This window comes from Oncorhynchus nerka, linkage group LG8 (genome assembly GCF_034236695.1).
Source record: "Oncorhynchus nerka isolate Pitt River linkage group LG8, Oner_Uvic_2.0, whole genome shotgun sequence".
Classification (NCBI taxonomy): domain Eukaryota; kingdom Metazoa; phylum Chordata; class Actinopteri; order Salmoniformes; family Salmonidae; genus Oncorhynchus; species Oncorhynchus nerka.
The window spans coordinates 57,516,577-57,537,110 of NC_088403.1; the positions used below are offsets into that span (position 1 = coordinate 57,516,577).

At 43.7% G+C, this 20,534-nt stretch overlaps 1 protein-coding gene across 1 annotated transcript; it reads right to left on the minus strand.

Annotated features, from left to right (window-relative positions):
- Positions 1-27: 27 nt before the first annotated feature.
- Positions 28-14,570, minus strand: LOC115133635 (glycogen phosphorylase, muscle form-like). Its single transcript, XM_029667070.2, has 20 exons — positions 14,064-14,570; positions 11,836-11,937; positions 11,402-11,480; positions 11,156-11,259; positions 10,816-10,947; positions 9,374-9,485; positions 9,033-9,115; positions 8,620-8,763; positions 8,193-8,285; positions 7,894-8,040; positions 5,543-5,706; positions 5,287-5,401; positions 5,090-5,191; positions 4,829-4,976; positions 4,687-4,745; positions 3,733-3,874; positions 3,359-3,566; positions 2,933-3,067; positions 2,760-2,826; positions 28-2,085 (listed from the first exon to the last, which is right to left on the minus strand). The coding sequence occupies exons 1-20, from the start codon at positions 14,496-14,498 to the stop codon at positions 1,933-1,935; spliced, it is 2,724 nt and encodes a 907-aa protein (XP_029522930.1). The 5' UTR covers positions 14,499-14,570; the 3' UTR covers positions 28-1,932.
- Positions 14,571-20,534: the final 5,964 nt, after the last annotated feature.

Below are 20,534 nucleotides of genomic sequence, written 5' to 3' on the forward strand. Positions count from 1 at the left end.
GGAAAGTAACAAAATATCACACAAGTGTTGTAACTTTGTCTCCTTTATTGACTGTTGTTTCACATTGACAAGAGAATGCAGAGTTTGAAGCTTTAAGTGCTTAGAGTCTCTCTAATGGAAGAAAACTACTGGACGTTGTGCAATCTTTATCAACCCGACACACTCAATTACTAGTGATTCAGTAGTTAACACTAAGTCCAAGATTTCCAAACAGTGAGAAATACTATTGTACCAGAAATTGTTATTTATCTGAACATCAACAAATACTTGCAGCTTAACAGTGAGGGGTCACTTTAGGCTGAACAACTACAGACACAGCTTAGTTAAGGCAGCATTATAGTCACTCAGAGAGGTATTAGGCAGAGAAGGTGGAGGAGAGAAGGCTTAGTTTGTTGCACTATATGAAGGATAATTTTCCAACACTGGAACAACGTTTTGAGGATATACTGATGGGATCATTCTAAACAAAACACAGTTATAGCAGAAAGTATTTCAGCAATAAGGATTGTGTGTGGGCTACCCAAAACACAAGCATTAATAACACGCACAAATTACTACATTCAACATACAGACATACATTAAGCAAACAGTTTTATAACATCAAGGATCACGCATGTTAACCAAGTCCCTTCAACTTGAGTGGTTATTGGGTGCAGATATGAATAAAGAGGTGGTCCTTGGCAGGCCGAACCAGTAGTGTAGAATCACAGTGTCTATGTGAGAAGAACGTGCTTATTTTGATAAGTCTCTATGTCCCACCATGTCTCATTCTTGGAAGACATGGTTTTGGTACCATTAGACAGTGGTGAGGTTTCCAGCTACTTGTTGGCCCCACTGACTGTTAAAGGGTGTATTCTCTAACCATGTTAGCTTAAATGATGGTGAACAGTGTTATTGATGTTATTCATGTTGCACAAGCCAGTTGACTATGCATTGCTGGTGCATGTGAGAAGGTGAACGCTGATTTTGAATTAGCCCATTGAGACGGTGAATGCTGATTTGAATTAGCCCATTGAGAAGCTGAATGCTGATTTGAATTAGCCCATTGAGAAGGTGAATGCTGATTTGAATTAGCCCATTGAGAAGGTGAATGCTGATTTGAATTAGCCCATTGAGAAGGTGAATGCTGATTTGAATTAGCCCATTGAGAAGGTGAATGCTGATTTGAATTAGCCCATTGAGAAGGTGAATGCTGATTTGAATTAGCCCATTGAGACGGTGAATGCTGATTTGAATTAGCCCATTGAGATGGTGAATGCTGATTTGAATTAGCCCATTGAGAAGGTGAATGCTGATTAGAATTAGCCCATTGAGAAGGTGAATGCTGATTTGAATTAGCCCATTGAGAAGGTGAATGCTGATTTGAATTAGCCCATTGAGAAGGTGAATGCTGATTTGAATTAGCCCATTGAGAAGGTGAATGCTGATTTGAATTAGCCCATTGAGAAAGTGAATGCTGATTTTGTATTAGCCCATTGAGAAGATGAATGCTGATTTTGTATTAGCCCATTGAGAAGGTGAATAATGATTTTGTATTAGCCCATTGAGAAGGTGAATAATGATTTTGTATTAGCCCATTGAGAAGGTGAATAATTATTTTGTATTAGCCCATTGAGAAGGTGAATAATGATTTTGTATTAGCCCATTGAGAAGGTGAATGCTGATTTATATTAGCCCATTGAGAAAATGAATGCTGAATGTCGAGGTTGAAAGTGGTATCAGGTTATTGGCCATCACGTAGCCGGACAGGGATTGCTACATGTATAGTCAATCATCAACTAATACTGACCACAATGAAATGACACAATGAAAATGTACTAGTTACAGGGAGCTTTCAGGTTTCTAAACCATTTCTCAAGTTAAAATGGTTTTTGTGGAACAGCCAGAAGCCGGGGCTGTGGAAAAACCAGAGGTTGGTTTTAGGCCTGGGGTTTATTGGCGAGGATCGTCTGGGGCAGGGATCCTTTCCAGGCTGGGCTCCATGCCCCAGATCTCCCGGGCGTACTGGGAGATAGTGCGGTCGCTAGAGAATTTACCACAACCAGCAATGTTGTGGATCACCATCTTGGTCCATTCTTTAGGGTTCTGTTGGGATGGATGGGAAGAGAGGGGAAATTAAAACCTTTGCAGAAGGAAGGAATACTGTTATGTTATGTATCTGTAAAAATTATTATAACTGACTGGGGAATAGTCAAGTCACAATTTATTTATAGAGCATTTAACAAGTCTCGATACACTTTACAAAAAATAAAGAAAACAGGGCCTCCCGAGTGGTGCAGCGGTCTAAGGCACTGCATCGCAATGCTAGAGGCGTCACTACAGACCCAAGTTCAATCCCGGGCTGTATCACAGCTGGCCGTGATCAGGAGTCCCAAAGGGAGGCGCACAACTGGCCCAGCATTGTCCGGGTTAAGGGAGGGTTTGGCCGGTGAGGCTATACTTGGCTCATCGCGCTCTAGCGACTCCTTGTGGCGGGCCGGGCACCTACAGGCTGTCCTCGGTCGTCAGTTGAACAGCGTTTCCTCCGACACATTGGTGCGGCTGGCTTCGGGGTTAAGCGGGCGGGTGTTAAGAAGAGCACGGTTTGGCGGGTCGTGTTTCTGAGGACGCATAACTCGACTTTCGTCTCTCCTGAGACAGTTGGGGAATTGCAGCGATGAAACAAGATTGAAATTGGGGGGTAGAATACAAAAAAAATAAGAAAAAAAATAAAGAAAACAATTGATATTAAAAAGATTTTCAGTCTATGAAACACTCACCTTGTAGAGAGCACTGACTTTCTCTTGGCATTTGATGTAAGCTTCGTAGTCAGCGAACACCTTGAATCTGTAACACAAACATCATGCTCGGTTAGACATTGTGTGGCTGCGTGTATAACGGTAGAGTACAGTGTGTCCGCATTTGGGTGTTGTGACTCAGCGCTTTCCCCCACCTGTCATGGTGCAGCAGCATGTTGACAATGTCCTTGAAGAGGTCGTGCTGGTCGGGGCTAAAGAATCCACCAGCAATCTGGTCCATGGCCTGCTTCAGCTCAGGAATGCGGTTGTAGTAGTCCATGGCATCATATCTGGGAAGATGGACACATTTATAAAGAAGATTTTTTTTAAATCTTATGGGATGGGATGCATGCCAGTTATCATCCTTCCTTCCAAGTCATCCAAAAAGCTGTCTCTTTCGGTTCTATCCTTTACCATGCAAATCGTCTTCTCCACCAAAGTTTACCCAGTAAGCATCCTTCCATGTAATCCTAAATGTTCTCTCCTAAGCTATCATCCAATGCCAATCCTCATGTCTTCTTCTCCACCATCTCTGATCAGGACCCTTTGTCCATCCATTCACCCCCCCTCCACTGTCTTACCCACTCTTGTCCATGGCGTCCACGTCGTCCACCCTCATGCCGAAGATGAAGAGGTTCTCTTCTCCGGCCTCCTCGGCCATCTCTACGTTGGCTCCGTCCATGGTGCCAATGGTGAGCGCTCCGTTCAGCATGAACTTCATGTTGCCAGTTCCAGACGCCTCAGTGCCAGCTGTGGAGATCTGCTCAGACAGGTCGGACGCAGGGATGACTGGTGAGAGAGAGACAGAGAGAGAGAGAGAAGGAGAGAAACCAAAACAGAGAGATGAGACAAGGTAGAGAAAAAATGTACGTGGAAGAAGTGGGAAGCCCCTTAACTACACTCCAATGGGAACATAAACAAAACCAAGAAAGCAGCAAGTATGTGAACTATTTACTTTTCTCTGCCAGAGTGACCTTGTAGTTCTCCAGGAAGATGACTTTGAGGCGGTCTCCCACCACAGTGTCGTGGTTGACAATCTCTCCGATGGCAGTGATCAGCCTAATGATCAGCTTTGCCGTGTGGTACCCAGGAGCAGCCTGGGAAAAAATGGAGAATATGAAATCACATGGATGCCAAAATCTTATACAGAGGGCACAGATCTGTTTGTGCTGTCTTGCCAGCTCAAACTGATGTGGGACAGTCTAATGTAGTGGAAATATTCGCTGAATCATATTTCTCTATTTGTGAATTCAAATAAGAGTTTATTACAAAGTAACAAGCCGAGTTGGCTCATGGACCAACTGCCTTTCCAGCCTCGGCACATACCTTTTATACAGTTTTCATCCTGTATAGTAACATAGTAACTCCTCTTTATGTTAATGATTCATCCCCTTTGGCATTTAGCCACAAATATCTTTTTGCCTTGCACTCATTTTAGCTTGGTTTCCATTTTCTTATTGGCACAGACATTAGGGCATAGATGCCATTGGTGGTATAACCATAGCAATGATACAAAAATAAACATTAGGGCATAGATTCCATTGGTGGCGTAACCATAGCAATGATACAAAAATAAACATTAGGGCATAGATTCCATTGGTGACGTAACCATAACAATGATACAAAAATAAACAGACACACACACTCCTAATGCAGGTGCATGTCTAATGTTGCTTGAGTAATACAAACATATGCTCATAATGCACGTCTAATGAACCTCACGGGACTAGGTAATGGCTTCCCTTAGCCTAATGACCTAGACACATATACAGAATGCATTGATTCTGCTTAAGATGTATAATGTTCACACATGTACTGGAAAATTCCCAATACTAACAAAATATATCCAATGAGTTTTGCAGTACAACCTGTATCCTAATGACTTGATCAAACATCTATTGTGGCTCACCTTTCCTCCAATCATGATAGTCCTGGGGGTCCAATTCTTGTTGGGCTCCTTCTGGATGCCTGAATGAAAAAGACGACAGGTTAACTTGGTTGACAGAATAATGTTTCTCAGTAAAGCTGCAAAAGAACAGAGGACCACTCACGGTTGTAGAGAGTGATGATGTGCAGGCAGTTGAGCAGTTGCCTCTTGTACTCGTGGATCCTCTTGACTTGAACGTCGAACATGGAGTTGGGGTTGATCTTCACCTTGTAGTGCTCCTCGAGATAGGCAGAAAACTTAAGCTTGTTCTCCTACAGATAGACACAGTAAAGTGTTAGGAGTTATAGTACGGACCTTGGCTCAGACTGAGATGGTGACTGGAATTACAATGACAACATATTTCAAGAGATTGTTATGTTCTGACCTGTTTGACCTTGGCGATGTCATGAATCAAAGAGTCGTCATCCACAAACGCCAGCAACTTCTTCAGTTGGTCCAGATCGCGGATGTAATCCTCACCGATCCTCTGAACATTCAAACATACAGAAATAACCATTTTTAGAATCATAATTTCTCAGACACTACTGCGATACTAGCACCAACAGTCACTCCACCACACACCTCTGCAATGACTTCAGCCAGCCCAGGGTTGCACATGACCAGCCAGCGTCGGGGCGTGATCCCGTTGGTCTTGTTCTGGAACTTGTGGGGGTCCACCTCGTAGAAGTCCTTGAATCTAGTGGGCTCAATGAATGATTGATAGATCAAATACCAATTTAACATATGGGGCCAGTGGGAAAACAGGTTACCATATTGGCTAGGGATAGCGTCATAAGTAGCTAGAAATAAAACAAACTAAAACAACGTTTCTTCGTACAGAGTTGCTTTGATGATGTCCGAGTGGATGCGGGCCACTCCGTTGACGGCGTGAGAGCCCACGATGCACAGGTGGGCCATGTTGATCTTCTTCAGGTCGCCCTCCTCCACTAGGGACATGCGGCGCAGACGATCATGGTCCCCGGGGTAGAGCTTAGCGATGCGCTGAGGGAAGGAGGAGAAAGAGGATTGGAAACAATTACCTTCATACCCATTTGTTTACATGACATTGAAGAATAAAATATTGAGGGATATGTTGTTGCTTTTTACAGTAGCTAACTCCTAATCCTCTCAGGCACGTGAATATATGTTTACAGTTTATTCTCTCATATACAGTGCATTCGGAAAGTATTCAGACCCCTTCACCCCCCCAAATCAATCTACACACAATACCCCATAATGACAAAGCAAAAAACATTTTTCAATAAAGCTTTGCAAATGTATAAAGCTCAGGTGCATCCTGTTTCCATTGATCATCCTTGAGATATTTCTATAAATTAATTGGAATCTACCTGTGGTAAATTCAATTGATTGGACATGATTTGGAAAGGCACAAACCTGTCTATATAAGGTCCCACAGTTGACAGTGCATGTCAGAGCAAAAACCAAGCCATGAGGTTGAAGGAATTGTCTGTAGAGCTCCGAGACAGGATTGTGTCGAGGCAGAGATCTGGAGAAGGGAACCAAAATATTTCTGCAGTATTGAAGGTCCCCAAGGACACAGAGGCCTCCATCATTCTTAAATGGAAGAAGTTTGGAACCACCAAGACTCTTCCTAGTGCTGGCTGCCCAGCCAAACTGAGCAATTGGGAGAGAAGGGCCTTGGTCAGGGAGGTGACCAAAAACCCGATGGTCACTCTGACAGAGTTCCAGAATACCTCTGTGGAGATGGGAGAACCTCCCAGAAGGACAACCATCTCTGCAGCACTCCACCAATCAGACATTTATGGTAGAGGGGCCAGATGAAAGCCGCTCCTCAGTAAAAAGCACCTGACAGCCCGCTTGGAGTTTGCCAAAAGGCACCTAAAGGACTCTCAGACCATGATAAACAAGTCTCTGGTCTGATGAATGCAAGAATGAAATCTTTGGCCTGAATGCCAAGCGTCACATCTGGAGGAAACCTGGCACCATCCATACAGTGAAACATGGTGGTGGCAGCACCATGCTGAGGGGATGTTTTTCAGTGGCAGGGACTGGGAGACTAGTCAGGATTGAGGGAAAGATGAACTGAGAAAAAGTACAGAGAGCTCCTTGATGGAAACCTGCTCCAGTGCACTTAGGACCAAATACTGGAGCGAAGGTTCACCTTCCAACACGACAACGATCCTAAGCATACAGCCAAGACAACGCAAGAGTGGCTTCGGAACATGTCTCTGAATGTCTTTGAGTGGCCCAGCCAGAGCCCGGACTTGAACCCGATTGAACATCTCTGGAGAGACCTAAAAATAGCTGTGCAGCAATGCTCCCCATCCAACCTGACAGAGCTTGAGAGGATCTGCAGAGAAGAATGGGAGAAACTCCCCTAATACAAATGGGAGAAACTCCCCAAATACAGGTGTGCCAAGCTTGCAGCTTCATACCCAACAAGACTCGAGGCTGTAATCGCTGCCAAAGGTGCTTCAACAAAGTACTGAGTAAAGGATCTGAACCCTTATGTAAATGTGACATTTTTTTTGAATACATTTGCCAACACTTCTAAAAACCTGTTTTTGCTTTGTCATTAATGGGGTATTGTGTGTAGATTTGATGAGGGGGGGGAAAACAATTTCATCCATTTTAGAATAAGGATGTAACATAACAAAATGTGGAAAAAGTGAAGGGGTCTGAATACTTTATGAATGCCCTGTATACGTACACTCGTATGGCTGTAATACTGTGTGTTACAGGAGTGCCCTGCATACGTACACTCGTATGGTTGTAATACTGTGTGTTACAGGAGTGCCCTGAATACGTACACTCGTATGGTTGTAATACTGTGTGTTACAGGAGTGCCCTGTATATGTACACTCGTATGGCTGTAATACTGTGTGTTACAGGAGTGCCCTGTATACGTACACTCGTATGGTTGTAATACTGTGTGTTACAGGAGTGCCCTGCATACGTACACTCGTATGGCTGTAATACTGTGTGTTACAGGAGTGCCCTGTATACGTACACTCGTATGGCTGTAATACTGTGTGTTACAGGAGTGCCCTGCATACGTACACTCGTATGGTTGTAATACTGTGTGTTACAGGAGTGCCCTGCATACGTACACTCGTATGGTTGTAATACTGTGTGTTACAGGAGTGCCCTGCATACGTACACTCGTATGGCTGTAATACTGTGTGTTACAGGAGTGTTTGGCTCTACCTCCAGGTGACGTCGGTTGATCTCGTAGATGATCTCCAGGTGTCTGGGCAGAAGGTTCTGGAGCAGGTCTGTGGGCCAGCGCTCCAGAGCCTCAGGCAGGACGGTGTGGTTGGTGTAGGCACAGGTACGTGTGCAGATGTCCCAGGCCTGAGTGATGGGGGAAATACAATGATACATGTAGAAGGAAATTGTCTTGATTAATGTTTGGTGAATCCATTTAGGAGCATTTCCCCATTTGTGGATAAGTATTCTTTACACTTGTATGTATCATTGCTTTAGCAGGGGGACCAGCACTATACCTTCTCCCATTTCTGGTGCTCCGTGTCCAACAAGATCCTCATCAGCTCAGGGATGGCCATGGCAGGGTGGGTGTCGTTCAGCTGGATGGCCACCTATAATACAGGCCGGGGAGAGGGCATCAGACAATACAGTTGGAAGACACAGTTAGGGGAGGAAACTGTTGCATGTGAACACATAGTCTCACATTCAAATGTATTTATCAAGCCCTTTTCACATCAGCCAATGTCACAAAGTGCTTATACAGAAACCCAGTCTAAAACCCCAAATAGCAAGCAATGCAAAAGTGGAAGCACATTGTGTCTTTGACATCATACCGGAGTGTGCTCGGTGAACAAAGCCATTTGGAGACTTTATGGTACTTAGATGCATATAATTCAGTTAGAACATACACTTAGCGTCCTAGACTATCTATCGTATCCATCTTACCTTGTCAGGTAGGGTGGACAGGTCAACGCGCACAACCTCAGTGGAGCCGAACTTGGAGGACTTGAAGCGACGCACGATGTCCTGCAGAGTGGCCGCCACCACAAAGTACTCCTGCTTCAGACGAAGCTCCTTCCCCTCGAAGAACTGGGGTCAAAAACAGGACCACAGTCCATCACACTCGATTATTATTATGATGTTCTCAGAGAAGTGCTTTGATGACTCAGCTTAAATTCATTCTTACAGGAACCAGTGTCTATGTTGAGCAGGAGACATAACACTTTAGATGAAATGTTTTTGACAGCATTAGGAAAACTCATTGATTCGTCACAATGAATCGTCATTGTCGAAAAGAATTTGTTCTTAGAATTCGTCTGGCTAAATAAAGGTTCAAATCAACACTGGGTTCTACTCACGTTGTCATTGGGGTACAGAACACGGGAGATGTTCTCAGCCAAGTTTCTGTCCAGCACAGCTTGAATATAGCCACCCACATTGACTGTAGAACAAACAAAAATGCTGTGGTCACATCTAGCATTTCCAATGTCTTGCCTAGTACTGTTTTCCAGCTCCCATCAGGACAATCAACATCACGATTGTTGAATTAGATTACGGATAATAAAACTGATGGTTGAATTTGATTACTGATAATAATGTTACAAAGGTTGTAAACATTTTCATTGATGCATAATTGAATCAGTAGGTTTAAACAATAAAGCAGACACAGACAAGCCCAAACAGTCCAGAAGTAACTCACAGTCTTTCAGGTTGAAATCACAGGGGGCCTTGGCAGACCACAGTCTCATGGTGTTCACAACGTTGTTCCTGTAGCCAGGGACTGGGGTGTCATAAGGAAGGGCCAACACTACCTGTTAAGGTAGAAGGGCCAACACTACCTGTTAATGTAGAAGGGCCAACACTACCTGTTAATGTAGAAGGGCCAACACTACCTGTTAATGTAGAAGGGCCAACACTACCTGTTAATGTGGAAGGGCCAACACTACCTGTTAATGTAGAAGGGCCAACACTACCTGTTAATGTAGAAGGGCCAACACTACCTGTTAATGTAGAAGGGCCAACACTACCTGTTAATGTAGAAGGGCCAACACTACCTGTTAATGTAGAAGGGCCAACACTACCTGTTAATGTAGAAGGGCCAACACTACCTGTTAATGTAGAAGGGCCAACACTACCTGTTAATGTAGAAGGGCCAACACTACCTGTTAATGTGGAAGGGCCAACACTACCTGTTAATGTAGAAGGGCCAACACTACCTGTTAATGCTGAAGGGCCAACACTACCTGTTAATGTAAAAGGGCCAACACTACCTGTTAATGTAGAAGGGCCAACACTACCTGTTAATGTAGAAGGGCCAACACTACCTGTTAATGTAGAAGGGCCAACACTACCTGTTAATGTAGAAGGGCCAACACTACCTGTTAATGTAGAAGGGCCAACACTACCTGTTAATGTAGAAGGGCCAACACTACCTGTTAATGTAGAAGGGCCAACACTACCTGTTAATGTAGAAAGGCCAACACTACCTGTTAATGTGGAAGGGCCAACACTACCTGTTAATGTAGAAGGGCCAACACTACCTGTTAATGTAGAAGGGCCAACACTACCTGTTAATGTAGAAGGGCCAACACTACCTGTTAATGCAGAAGGGCCAACACTACCTGTTAATGCAGAAGGGCCAACACTACCTGTTAATGCAGAAGGGCCAACACTACCTGTTAATGTAGAAGGGCCAACACTACCTGTTAATGTAGAAGGGCCAACACTACCTGTTAAGGTAGAAGGGCCAACACTACCTGTTAATGTAGAAGGGCCAACACTACCTGTTAATGTAGAAGGGCCAACACTACCTGTTAATGTAGAAGGGACAACACTACCTGTTAATGTAGAAGGGCCAACACTACCTGTTAATGTAGAAGGGCCAACACTACCTGTTAATGTAGAAGGGCCAACACTACCTGTTAATGTAGAAGGGCCAACACTACCTGTTAATGTAGAAGGGCCAACACTACCTGTTAATGTAGAAGGGCCAACACTACCTGTTAATGTAGAAGGGCCAACACTACCTGTTAATGTAGAAGGGCCAACACTACCTGTTAATGCAGAAGGGCCATGTAATGTTTAGTTACGTCCACAATGATGACTATTTCTATGTTGTATCGTCTGTATGTAGTCTCTCACCTGTGTGTCGACCCATTTCACACCCTCGGGGGTGTGCTCCACTCTGCCGTAGAAGTGGACGGGTCGCATGTACTCAGGGCGGGCCTTCTCCCAGGGGTTGCCGTAGCGCAGCCAATCGTCAGCCTCCTCTACCTGTCGATTATCATGATTATACAGCTTCATGAGTTCACTATGACTAGTTTACAAATATGTGCAAATGTGAGAAATTATTCATAAAATAATTTGACCATCTAAAGCACATGACTCCAACAACCCCGAAAATGACTATTTACACTGACTAACATGTAATCAAAGACACAGACATGTACATACATATAGTCAACTTTGCCAGTTAAACTACCTGCCAGCCATTCACAATTTTCTGGTTGAAGATGCCGAACTCATAGCGGATGCCGTAGCCGTAAGCTGCCAGTCCCAGAGACGCCATGGAATCTAGGAAGCAGGCTGAGAGCACAGGGGGAGGGGCGAGAGAGATGGGGTGAGACAGGGTTGTCCTGACCACTGAGCATCACTGTCGTTGGCAACACTATTTTTAGGGGGGAAGCAGCGAGGTAGACCAATAGAGAGCCAAGGAGGAGGAACTCACCGGCGAGCCGTCCAAGGCCACCATTTCCCAGGCCGGCATCTTCCTCAATGTCCTGCAGCTCCTCCATGTCCAGGCCCAACTGATGAAGATGAAGATAAATTGTTAAGATTCATAGTTCTTCATTAGTCTATAATACATTATACAATGAGGGAGGATGGAGCTACATTAATCATGCTTTTTCTTCTGAATACATGGAAATGGCGCAGTGTTCAACCTCAGAGAAGGACAAGTTACCTGAAATTCTTACATAAGAAAGTATCCTTGAATCTTGAATGAAGTGTGAGAAAAAGCACTTATTTTCAGTTGCATAAATGTTCAATGTGCCAGTTCCATAGCCTCTGCAGTGTATGTCAGATGCAATGTTCTAGGTTGAGGTAACTATGATGGTCCACTGTCAGGGTCCAGGAGTGGGCTAAGGCCGATCCATCTCTCACCTGATAGGTAGCCTCGTCGCATGCGTTCTCCAGAGCCAGGTTCACCATTGTATTCTGCAGGGTGCGCCCCATGTAGAACTCAAGGGACAGGTAATACACACGCTGGAGAGGAGCAACAGGGGAAGGTTCATCAAGAAGAGTTAATGCAGTACAGTACAGTGTCAATATTAAACACCTTCAGTCACCCAACAGTAGTGTGCCCCCATGTGGTTGCCCTGCGAAAATGCCACATTGTCTATGACCCTCGGGCAGCGGCTGTGGCCAGGGGGAGAGAGCAGGTGCTGCCAACAACAGGAGTGCTATTCTTGGCGACCAGTCAAGCAACAGCTCATTGTGAGTGTGTTTGGACTCACTTGGAACTCCCTGCCAGTGGAGTCTGATTTTAGTTTCTTTAAGGCACGCTCAGTACACCCCAAGGTCTCATAACAACCTATATAAAGAGTGCAGAAAACAGTGCCAGCATTCTGTTCCTGGCCTGAAACCCTAACGGATTAATCAACACTGTACTTACTGTATGTCCGTATAATATTTCTCTGCAGCCTGTCTCCACCCATTACAACATTATACAGAGGAAATGTACATTGTACATCATATAATCGTTCACGTTCCAATTCATGTATGGGGTATGTTACTCACACTGAAGCTATGAAATGAAATGGCTCTTCTGCTTGACTATTTCTAAGGTCCCTACAGTGCTATAACAGCGTTGAGCAGGGTGGCGTGATCCTACATGAATAGTTGGGAGGGGTTGACACCTGAGCCTTTGATTGACCTTTGACATCTCAAAGGTTGTTCTTCGACAATCGGGGGAATGCAAATGAGGACATGGAAAACAGAGCGCACCACTCTCCCATTAAGTGTGACTAAGATAAAGTGACAAAGGCATCCAGTCCCTGGATGTAAATATAGCAGCATTGGTGATCAGTTCCTAAATGTTCGAGCGACTAGGGAGAATGGTGCAGATGGGGTTGCATTAACACACAAAACCACAGGACAGATTGTATTACTGTGGGTTGTAAATTTGATGACTTTAGGGAGCATGGATTGTTCTTCTGCTTATGAAGCCTACATAGCCATATTTATATGTGAAATGTACAAATAACAAAAAATGTAGTTGAACCTGAGTCCGATGACTAAGTGTTATCAACTAAGGATTAGTGGACACAAATTACAATATATTTCTTAGGAGGCATTGGGCAAATATGTTCTCAGGGACTTTGACTTTATAAAGGTTGACCTCCGGACACTAATCAAATGAATGTCTTTCAATGCCTGTAGCTCAGGGCCAGGAGTTACGAGCCTAATGACACTGCAGACCTTTTCAATTATATTTCTGTTATAAGTTACCATATCATACAATCAACATGATGTCTGCTCTTCTGCACACAAAAAGAACAGTTATTTTGTTCCCTTACCAACCATAATAATGAATGTGGCTATACTGGTATGATGCTGATTGTGTCGTACACAATGTTCTTTCAGCTTTATTGGATCAGACAGAGAGAGCCTCTGGTGCGTTCTGGTTCAATTCATTGATAAATCATTGTTTCTGTGCCACTGATATGTATGAGATAGAAAATAGGAATAATTCTAACAGCTAATATCCATCTCCAAAAGAATTTAACACATATAATGTGTCTTGACAGTATTTAGGCTACTGTGTAAACATATTGGTTTGGGTTACAGCAACTTCTAGGCTATCCTATTACGCAATACATAGTTAACAACCAGTTGACTGACTCCCGTTAAACAGTGCGCTGCATTAGTGTCATTCTACAAGTGCCAAGCAAAGCACTAGCTTGAAAATATTGACACTTCCATTTCAGCTATCAATGCATCGTCAGATGCATTCCCTGTTAGAATAGAGAGAGAGAAACGTTTACTGAGTCGTGTTCTCATCCAGAGATGCACAACATGGTTATGTAATTTGTAAGGGGCTTTGGAGCGCTCAATACATAATTCGGCATTCTCATGTTCACCGCATAATTACATTGCAGATGAAATAGGTAGGCTACTTAAATACATGTTATAAACATAACGTTTCTGTAACTACAGCGTCTGAAGCGCATCCCTAGTCTATACTTCAGCATCATTGAACATACTGCGCAGTAATATTATTTGGGAAGCCATCCCTCCCACTTTCCGGAGTCTGACAGAGGCGTACGTGCGAGTAGCGTGCGAGGGGATGGGATCACTATGACACTGCGGCAACCATATTGCTTGCTTACTTTGGGGTCTTTCTCATAGTAGTGCTGCTGCGTCCTGATCCATCTGCCCACCAGATGGTCGCGGACAGTGTTGGCCAAGGCGAAGTAGTAGTCCCGTTTGGTCGCCACATTTCGGTCCTTTACCAGAGTAAAGTGGAGATGGCGATTAAAATTGGTCTTAAGGTCTGAAACATTTTCCACTCCTGCAAGCCCCCGCACCGATATCTGCTTCCTCTTATCCTGGTCTGTCAGTGGCTTGGGCATCTTGGTAAATGCGTATTTTCTATTGTGCGACTGTAGATCCGAAAGGCAAATATCAACCGAGGATGATGGGAGATGGTTTCGCGTGTCACACTTCCTTCCTCCCTCTGTCTCGTCAAAGTGTGGACACCAGAGTTGGTATGCCAGACCTGCACTGTTATATATATAAACGCACATACAAACAGTCGAGCACATAGGGCGGGTCTTACAGAACCTCCAGCCCAATTGACAGTTGATCCTCTTCGTGACAATAATGGTTAATGCTATACGGTATGCTTAGGACGTCCGTAACCTAACCCCTACCCTTATCCTTACCTTAACCATTTGCCATTTCAATCCCAATGGCTTTTGATCCCGGACGTCCCAAGGATTCCAAATAGCACAGACCATGACAATATGCAGGGAGGGATATTCACTATTAATTTAACGAGACCCCCCCCCCAAAAAAAAAAATACCTCCCTCGAACAGCTGAGAAGGGATGATGGCATTGAGGAGTGTACATGAGGGGTGTGAGACATGTAGCCTATCAGCTGTCGGGACTGCGGTGATGTATAGCATATTATTTGGGTAGAATATTCTGTCTGCCTGGATACATGTAAAAGTACAGTGAAATGGCTTTCGTACTGGACAATGAAATATTCGCTGAGCTCGATCACATGTCGATTCCGCAGAAAACACAACGATTCTATTTAATCAATACAAAATGATTGTCTACACTGTACAGTATTAGAGGGTCCTTTATTCATGATATCTTACAGGGTGGTGGTGGACAGTCTCGGTGCAAAATACATGCAACAGGTTTTCAAAGAACGATGTGCATTGCCTGTCCAAGCCTTATTATTGAGGATATATCTTTATTTTCCTCTCCAGGACCAATGATCCACCCTATAGGAATTTGATCATGAAATCTATTAATAGCCACGTTGTATATAAGCGAAAGAAAAGGGCGTTTGTTTGACCCCTTGCGAATGTGACCATATACATGACTGAAACTTGGCCGCGATTCATACGAAGCCTATGGTGGATTTAGCCAGTGGTGGAAAAAGTATCCTATTTCATACTCGAGTAAAAGTCAAGATACCTTAATAGAAAATGACTCAAGTAAAAGTGAAAGTCCCCCAGTAAAATACTACATGAGTAAAAGTCTAAAAGTATTTGGTTTTAAATATACAGTACCAGTCAAACGTTTGGACACACCTACCCATTCCAGGGTTTTCTTTATTTTTTACTATTTTCTACATTGTAGAATAATAGTGAAGACATCAAAACTCTGAAATAACACATATGGAATCACGTAGTGACCAAAAATGTGTTAAACAAATCAAAATATATTTTAGAATCTTCAAAGTAGCCACCTGTCACGCCCTGACCATAGTTTGCTTTGTATGTTTGTATGTTTCGTTTGGTCAGGGTGTGATCTGAGTGGGCATTCTATGTTGTATGTCTAGTTTGTCTGTTTCTGTGTTTGGCCTGATATGGTTCTCAATCAGAGGCAGGTGTTAGTCATTGTCTCTGATTGAGAACCATATATAGGTAGCCTGTTTTGTCATTGTGGGTTGTGGGTGGTTGTCTATGTGTAGTGTTTGTGTCAGCACTATTGTTTGTTAGCTTCACGGTTGTCATTTGTTGTTTTGTAGTGTTCCGTTTTTTCAATTAAAATGACAAACACTTACCACGCTGCGTATTGGTCCTCCGATCCTTCTCGCTTCTCCTCGTCAGATGAAGAGGACGAAGACAGCCGTGACACCACCCTTTGCCTTGATGACAGCTTTGCACACTCTTGGCATTCTCTCAACCAGCTTCATGAGGTAGTCAACTGGAATGCATTTCAATTAACAGGTGTGACTTGTTAAAAGTTAGTATGTGGAATTTCTTTAATGCGTTTGAGAATTATTGTGTTATGACAAGGTAAGGGTGGTATACAGAAGACAGTCCTATCTGGTAAAAGACCAAGTCCATATTATGGCAAGAACAGCTCAAATAAGCAAAGAGAAATGACAGTCCATCATTACTTTAAGACATAAAGGTCAGTCAATCCGGAAAATTTCGACATTTCAAAAACTATCAAGCTCTAACATGAAACTGGCTCTCATGAAGACCGCCACAGGAAAGTAAGACCCAGAGTTACCTCTGCTGCAGAGGATAAGTTCATTAGAGTTGCACCTCAGATTACAGCCCAAATAAATGCTTCCCAGAGTTCAAGTAACAGACACATCTCAACATCAACTGTTCAGAGGAGACTGCATGAATCAGGCCTTCGTGGTCGAATTGCTGCAAAGAAACCACTACTAAAGGACACAAATAATAAGAAGGGACTTGCTTGGGTCAAGAAACACGAGCAATGGACATTAGACCAGTGGAAATCTGTCCTTTGGTCTGATGAATCCAAATTTGAGATTTTTGGTTCCAACCGCCGTGTCTTTGTGAAACGCATAGTAGGTGAACGGATGATCTCTGCATGTGTGGTTTCCCCCGTGAAGCATGGAGGAAGAGGTCTGATGGTGTGGGGTGCTGTGCTGGTGACACTGTGTGATTTATTTAGAATTAAAGGCACACTCAACCAGCATGGGTACCACAGCATTCTGCAGCGATACACCATCCCATCTGGTTTGCGCATAGTGGAACTATCATTTGTTTTTCAACAGGACAATGACCCAACACACCTCCAGGCTGTGTAAGGATTATTTGACCAAGAAGGAGAGTGATGAAGTGCCGTATCAGATGACCTGGCCTCCACAATCACCGACCTCAATCCAATTGAGATGGTTTGGGATGAGTTGGACCGCAGAGTGAAGGAAAAGCAGCCAACAAGTGCTCAACATATGTTGGATCTCCTTCAGGATTGTTGGAAAAGCATTCCAGGTGAAGCTGGTTGAGAGAATGCCAAGAGTGTGCAACGCTGTCATCAAGGCAAAGGGGGGCTACTTTGAATAATCTAAAATACAGTATATAGTTTGAGTTGTTTAACACTTTTTTGGTTACATGATTCCGTACAGTGAGGGAAAAAAGTATTTGATCCCCTGCTGATTTTGTACGTTTGCCCACCGACAAAGAAATGATCAGTCTATCATTTTAATGGTAGGTTTATTTGAACAGTGAGAGACAGAATAACAACAACAAAAATCCAGAAAAACGCATGTAAAAAATGTTATAAATTTATTTGCATTTTAATAAGGGAAATAAGTATCTGACCCCTCTGCAAAACATGACTTAGTACTTGGTGGCAAAACCCTTGTTGGCAATCACAGAGGTCAGACGTTTCTTGTAGTTGGCCCCCAGGTTTGCACACATCTCAGGAGGGACATTTGGCAACTTGAACCTTCAGCTCCCTCCACAGATTTTCTATGGGATTAAGGTCTGGAGACCGGCTAGGCCACTACAGGACCATAATATGCTTCTTCTTGAGCCACTCCTTTGTTGCTGTGGCTGTGTGTTTTGGGTCATTGTCATGCTGGAATACCCATCCACGACCCATTTTCAATGCCCTGGATTTGACGGTACATGGACCCGTCCATCGCCCCTTTGATGCTGTGAAGTTGTCCTGTCCCCTTAGCAGAAAAACACCCCCAAAGCATAACGTTTCCACCTCCATGTTTGACGGTGGGGATGGTGTTCTTGGGGTCATAGGCAGCATTCCTCCTCCTCCAAACACGGCGAGTTGAGTTGATGCCAAAGAGCTCCATTTTGGTCTCATCTGACCACAACACTTTCACCCAGTTGTCCTCTGAATCATTCAGATGTTCAATGGCAAACTTCAGACGGGCATGTATATGTGCTTTCTTGAGCAGGGGGACCTTGAGGGCACTGCAGGATTTCAGTCCTTCACGGCGTAGTGTGTTACCAATTGTTTTCTTGGTGACTATGGTCCCAGCTGCCTTGAGATCATTGACAAGATCCTCCCGTGTAGTTCTGGGCTGATTCCTCACCGTTCTCATGATCATTGCAACTCCACGAGGTGAGATCTTGCATGGAGCCCCAGGCTGAGGGAGATTGACAGTTCTTTTGTGTTTCTTCCATTTGCGAATAATCGCACCAACTGTTGTCACCTTCTCACCAGCTGCTTGACGATAGTCTTGTAGCCCAGTCCAGCCCTACAATCTTGTCCCTGACATCCTTGGAGAGCTCTTTGCTCTTGGCCATGGTGGAGAGTTTGGAATCTGATTGATTGATTGCTTCTGTGGACAGGTGTCTTTTATACAGGTAACAAATTGAGATTAGGAGCACTCCTTTAAGAGTGTGCTCCTAATCTCAGCTCGTTACCTGTATAAAAGACACCTGGGAGCCAGAAATCTTTCTGATTGAGATGGGGTCAAATACTTATTTCCCTCATTAAAATGCAAATAAATTTATAACATTTTTGACATGTGTTTTTCTGGATTTTTGTTGTTGTTATTCTGTCTCTCACTGTTCAAATAAACCTACCATCAAAATTATAGACGGATCATTTCTTTGTCAGTGGGCAAACGTACAAAATCAGCAGGGGATCAAATACTTTTTTCTCTCACTATGTTATTTTATAGTTGTGATGTCTTCACTATAAAATAATAAAAATAAAGAAAAACCCTTGAATGAGTAGATGTGTCAACTTTTGACTTGTAATGTACTTAAATATCAAAAGTAAATGTAATTCCTAAAATATAGCTAAGTGTTAAAAGTAAAAGCTTTTAAAAAGTGTGTGACTTGGACCATTTTCCTGTCCGGCTAAGCATTCAAAATGTAACGAGTACTTTTGAGCGTCAGGGAAAATGTATGGAGTAAAAAGTACATCATTTTGTTTAGTAATGTTATGGAAGTTGTCAAAAAGTTCAATAGTAAAGTACAGATACCCCCCCCAAAAAGACTTAAGTAGTACTTAAGTACTTTACACCACTGGATTTAGCCTATACTGTACAAATTAATGTGATATTTGATGCTCTCTCACTAATTGTACAGTGTCTAACCATTTCAGTTTGTGAGTGTCTGATATCGGGGTTGGAGACGTGTTCATTTCGACATTAGAAATATATTTCTTATTAACAATGGCAACACTGCCATGCTGATCTGAGCTTTGCTTTTGGAAAACCACATCCCAGAAACCCTAGACCCACTCCAATTTGCATACCGCCCAAACAGATCCACAGATGATGCAATCTCTATTGCACTCCACACTGCCCTTTACCACCTGGACAAAAGGAACACTTATGTGAGAATGCTATTCATTGACTACAGCTCAGCGTTCAACACCATAGTACCCTCAAAGCTGATCACTAAGCTAAGGATCCTGGGACTAAACACCTCCCTCTACAACTGGATCCTGGACTTCCCTACAGGCCGCCCCCAGCTGGTGAGGGTAGGTAGCAACACACGCTGATCCTCAACACTGGAGCTCCCCAGGGGTGCATGCTCAGTCCCCTCCTGTACTCCCTGTTCCCCCACGACTGCATGGCCAGTCACGACTCCAACACCATCATTAAGTTTGCAGACTACACAACAGGTATTCACAACGACGAGACAGCCTATAGGGAGGTCGTCAGAGACCTGGCCGGGTGGTGCCAGAATAACAACCTATCCCTCAACGTAACCAAGACTAAGGCGATGATTGTGGATTGTGGACTACATGTAAAGGAGGACCGAGTACGCCCCATTCTCATCGACGGGGCTGTAGTGGAGCAGGTTGAGAGCTTCAAGTTCCTTGGTGTCCACATCACCAACAAACTAGAATGGTCCAAACACACCAAGACAGTCGTGAGGAAGGCACAACAAATCCTATTCCCCCTCGGGAAACTAAAAAGATTTGGCATGGGTTCTGAGATCCCCGAAAGGTTCTACAGCTGCACCATCGAGAGCATCCTGACTGGTTGCATCACTGCCTGGTACGGCAACTGCTTGGCCTCCGACCGCAAGGCACTAGTACATCACTAGGGCTAAGCTGCCTGTTTTTCCACTAGTTTTTTTTTCCCTTACTTATTGTTCACCTAATACCTTTTTTGCACTATTGGTTAGAGCCTTTAAGTAAGCATTTCACTGTAAGGTCTACACCTGTTGTATTCAGGGCACGTGACAAATAAACTTGTTTGATTTGATTAGAGTCCAACTGTCGGCTGTTGCAGATGCACCTCCCCGACTTTCAGTTGGTTGCTTTCGCCTTACCACAGCCAAAAGTCTGTGAGAGCATAGGAGACAAAACAGTAAAACAAAACTTATTGGATGCAGGAGTGCAGATAGTGTAGTACAGAGAAAACAGCCTCATA

Excerpts from the sequence above, each read along its gene's own strand:
- LOC115133635 (XM_029667070.2), bottom strand. The coding sequence starts at position 14,498 with ATGTGCTCGACTGTTTGTATGTGCGTTTATATATATAACAGTGCAGGT. Across the intron at positions 5,707-7,893 it reads TCAACCGACGTCACCTGGAG|CGCATCGCTAAGCTCTACCC; the intron begins GTAGAGCCAAAC and ends TCCTTCCCTCAG. Across the intron at positions 3,875-4,686 it reads CTATCATGATTGGAGGAAAG|GCTGCTCCTGGGTACCACAC; the intron begins GTGAGCCACAAT and ends ATTTTTTCCCAG.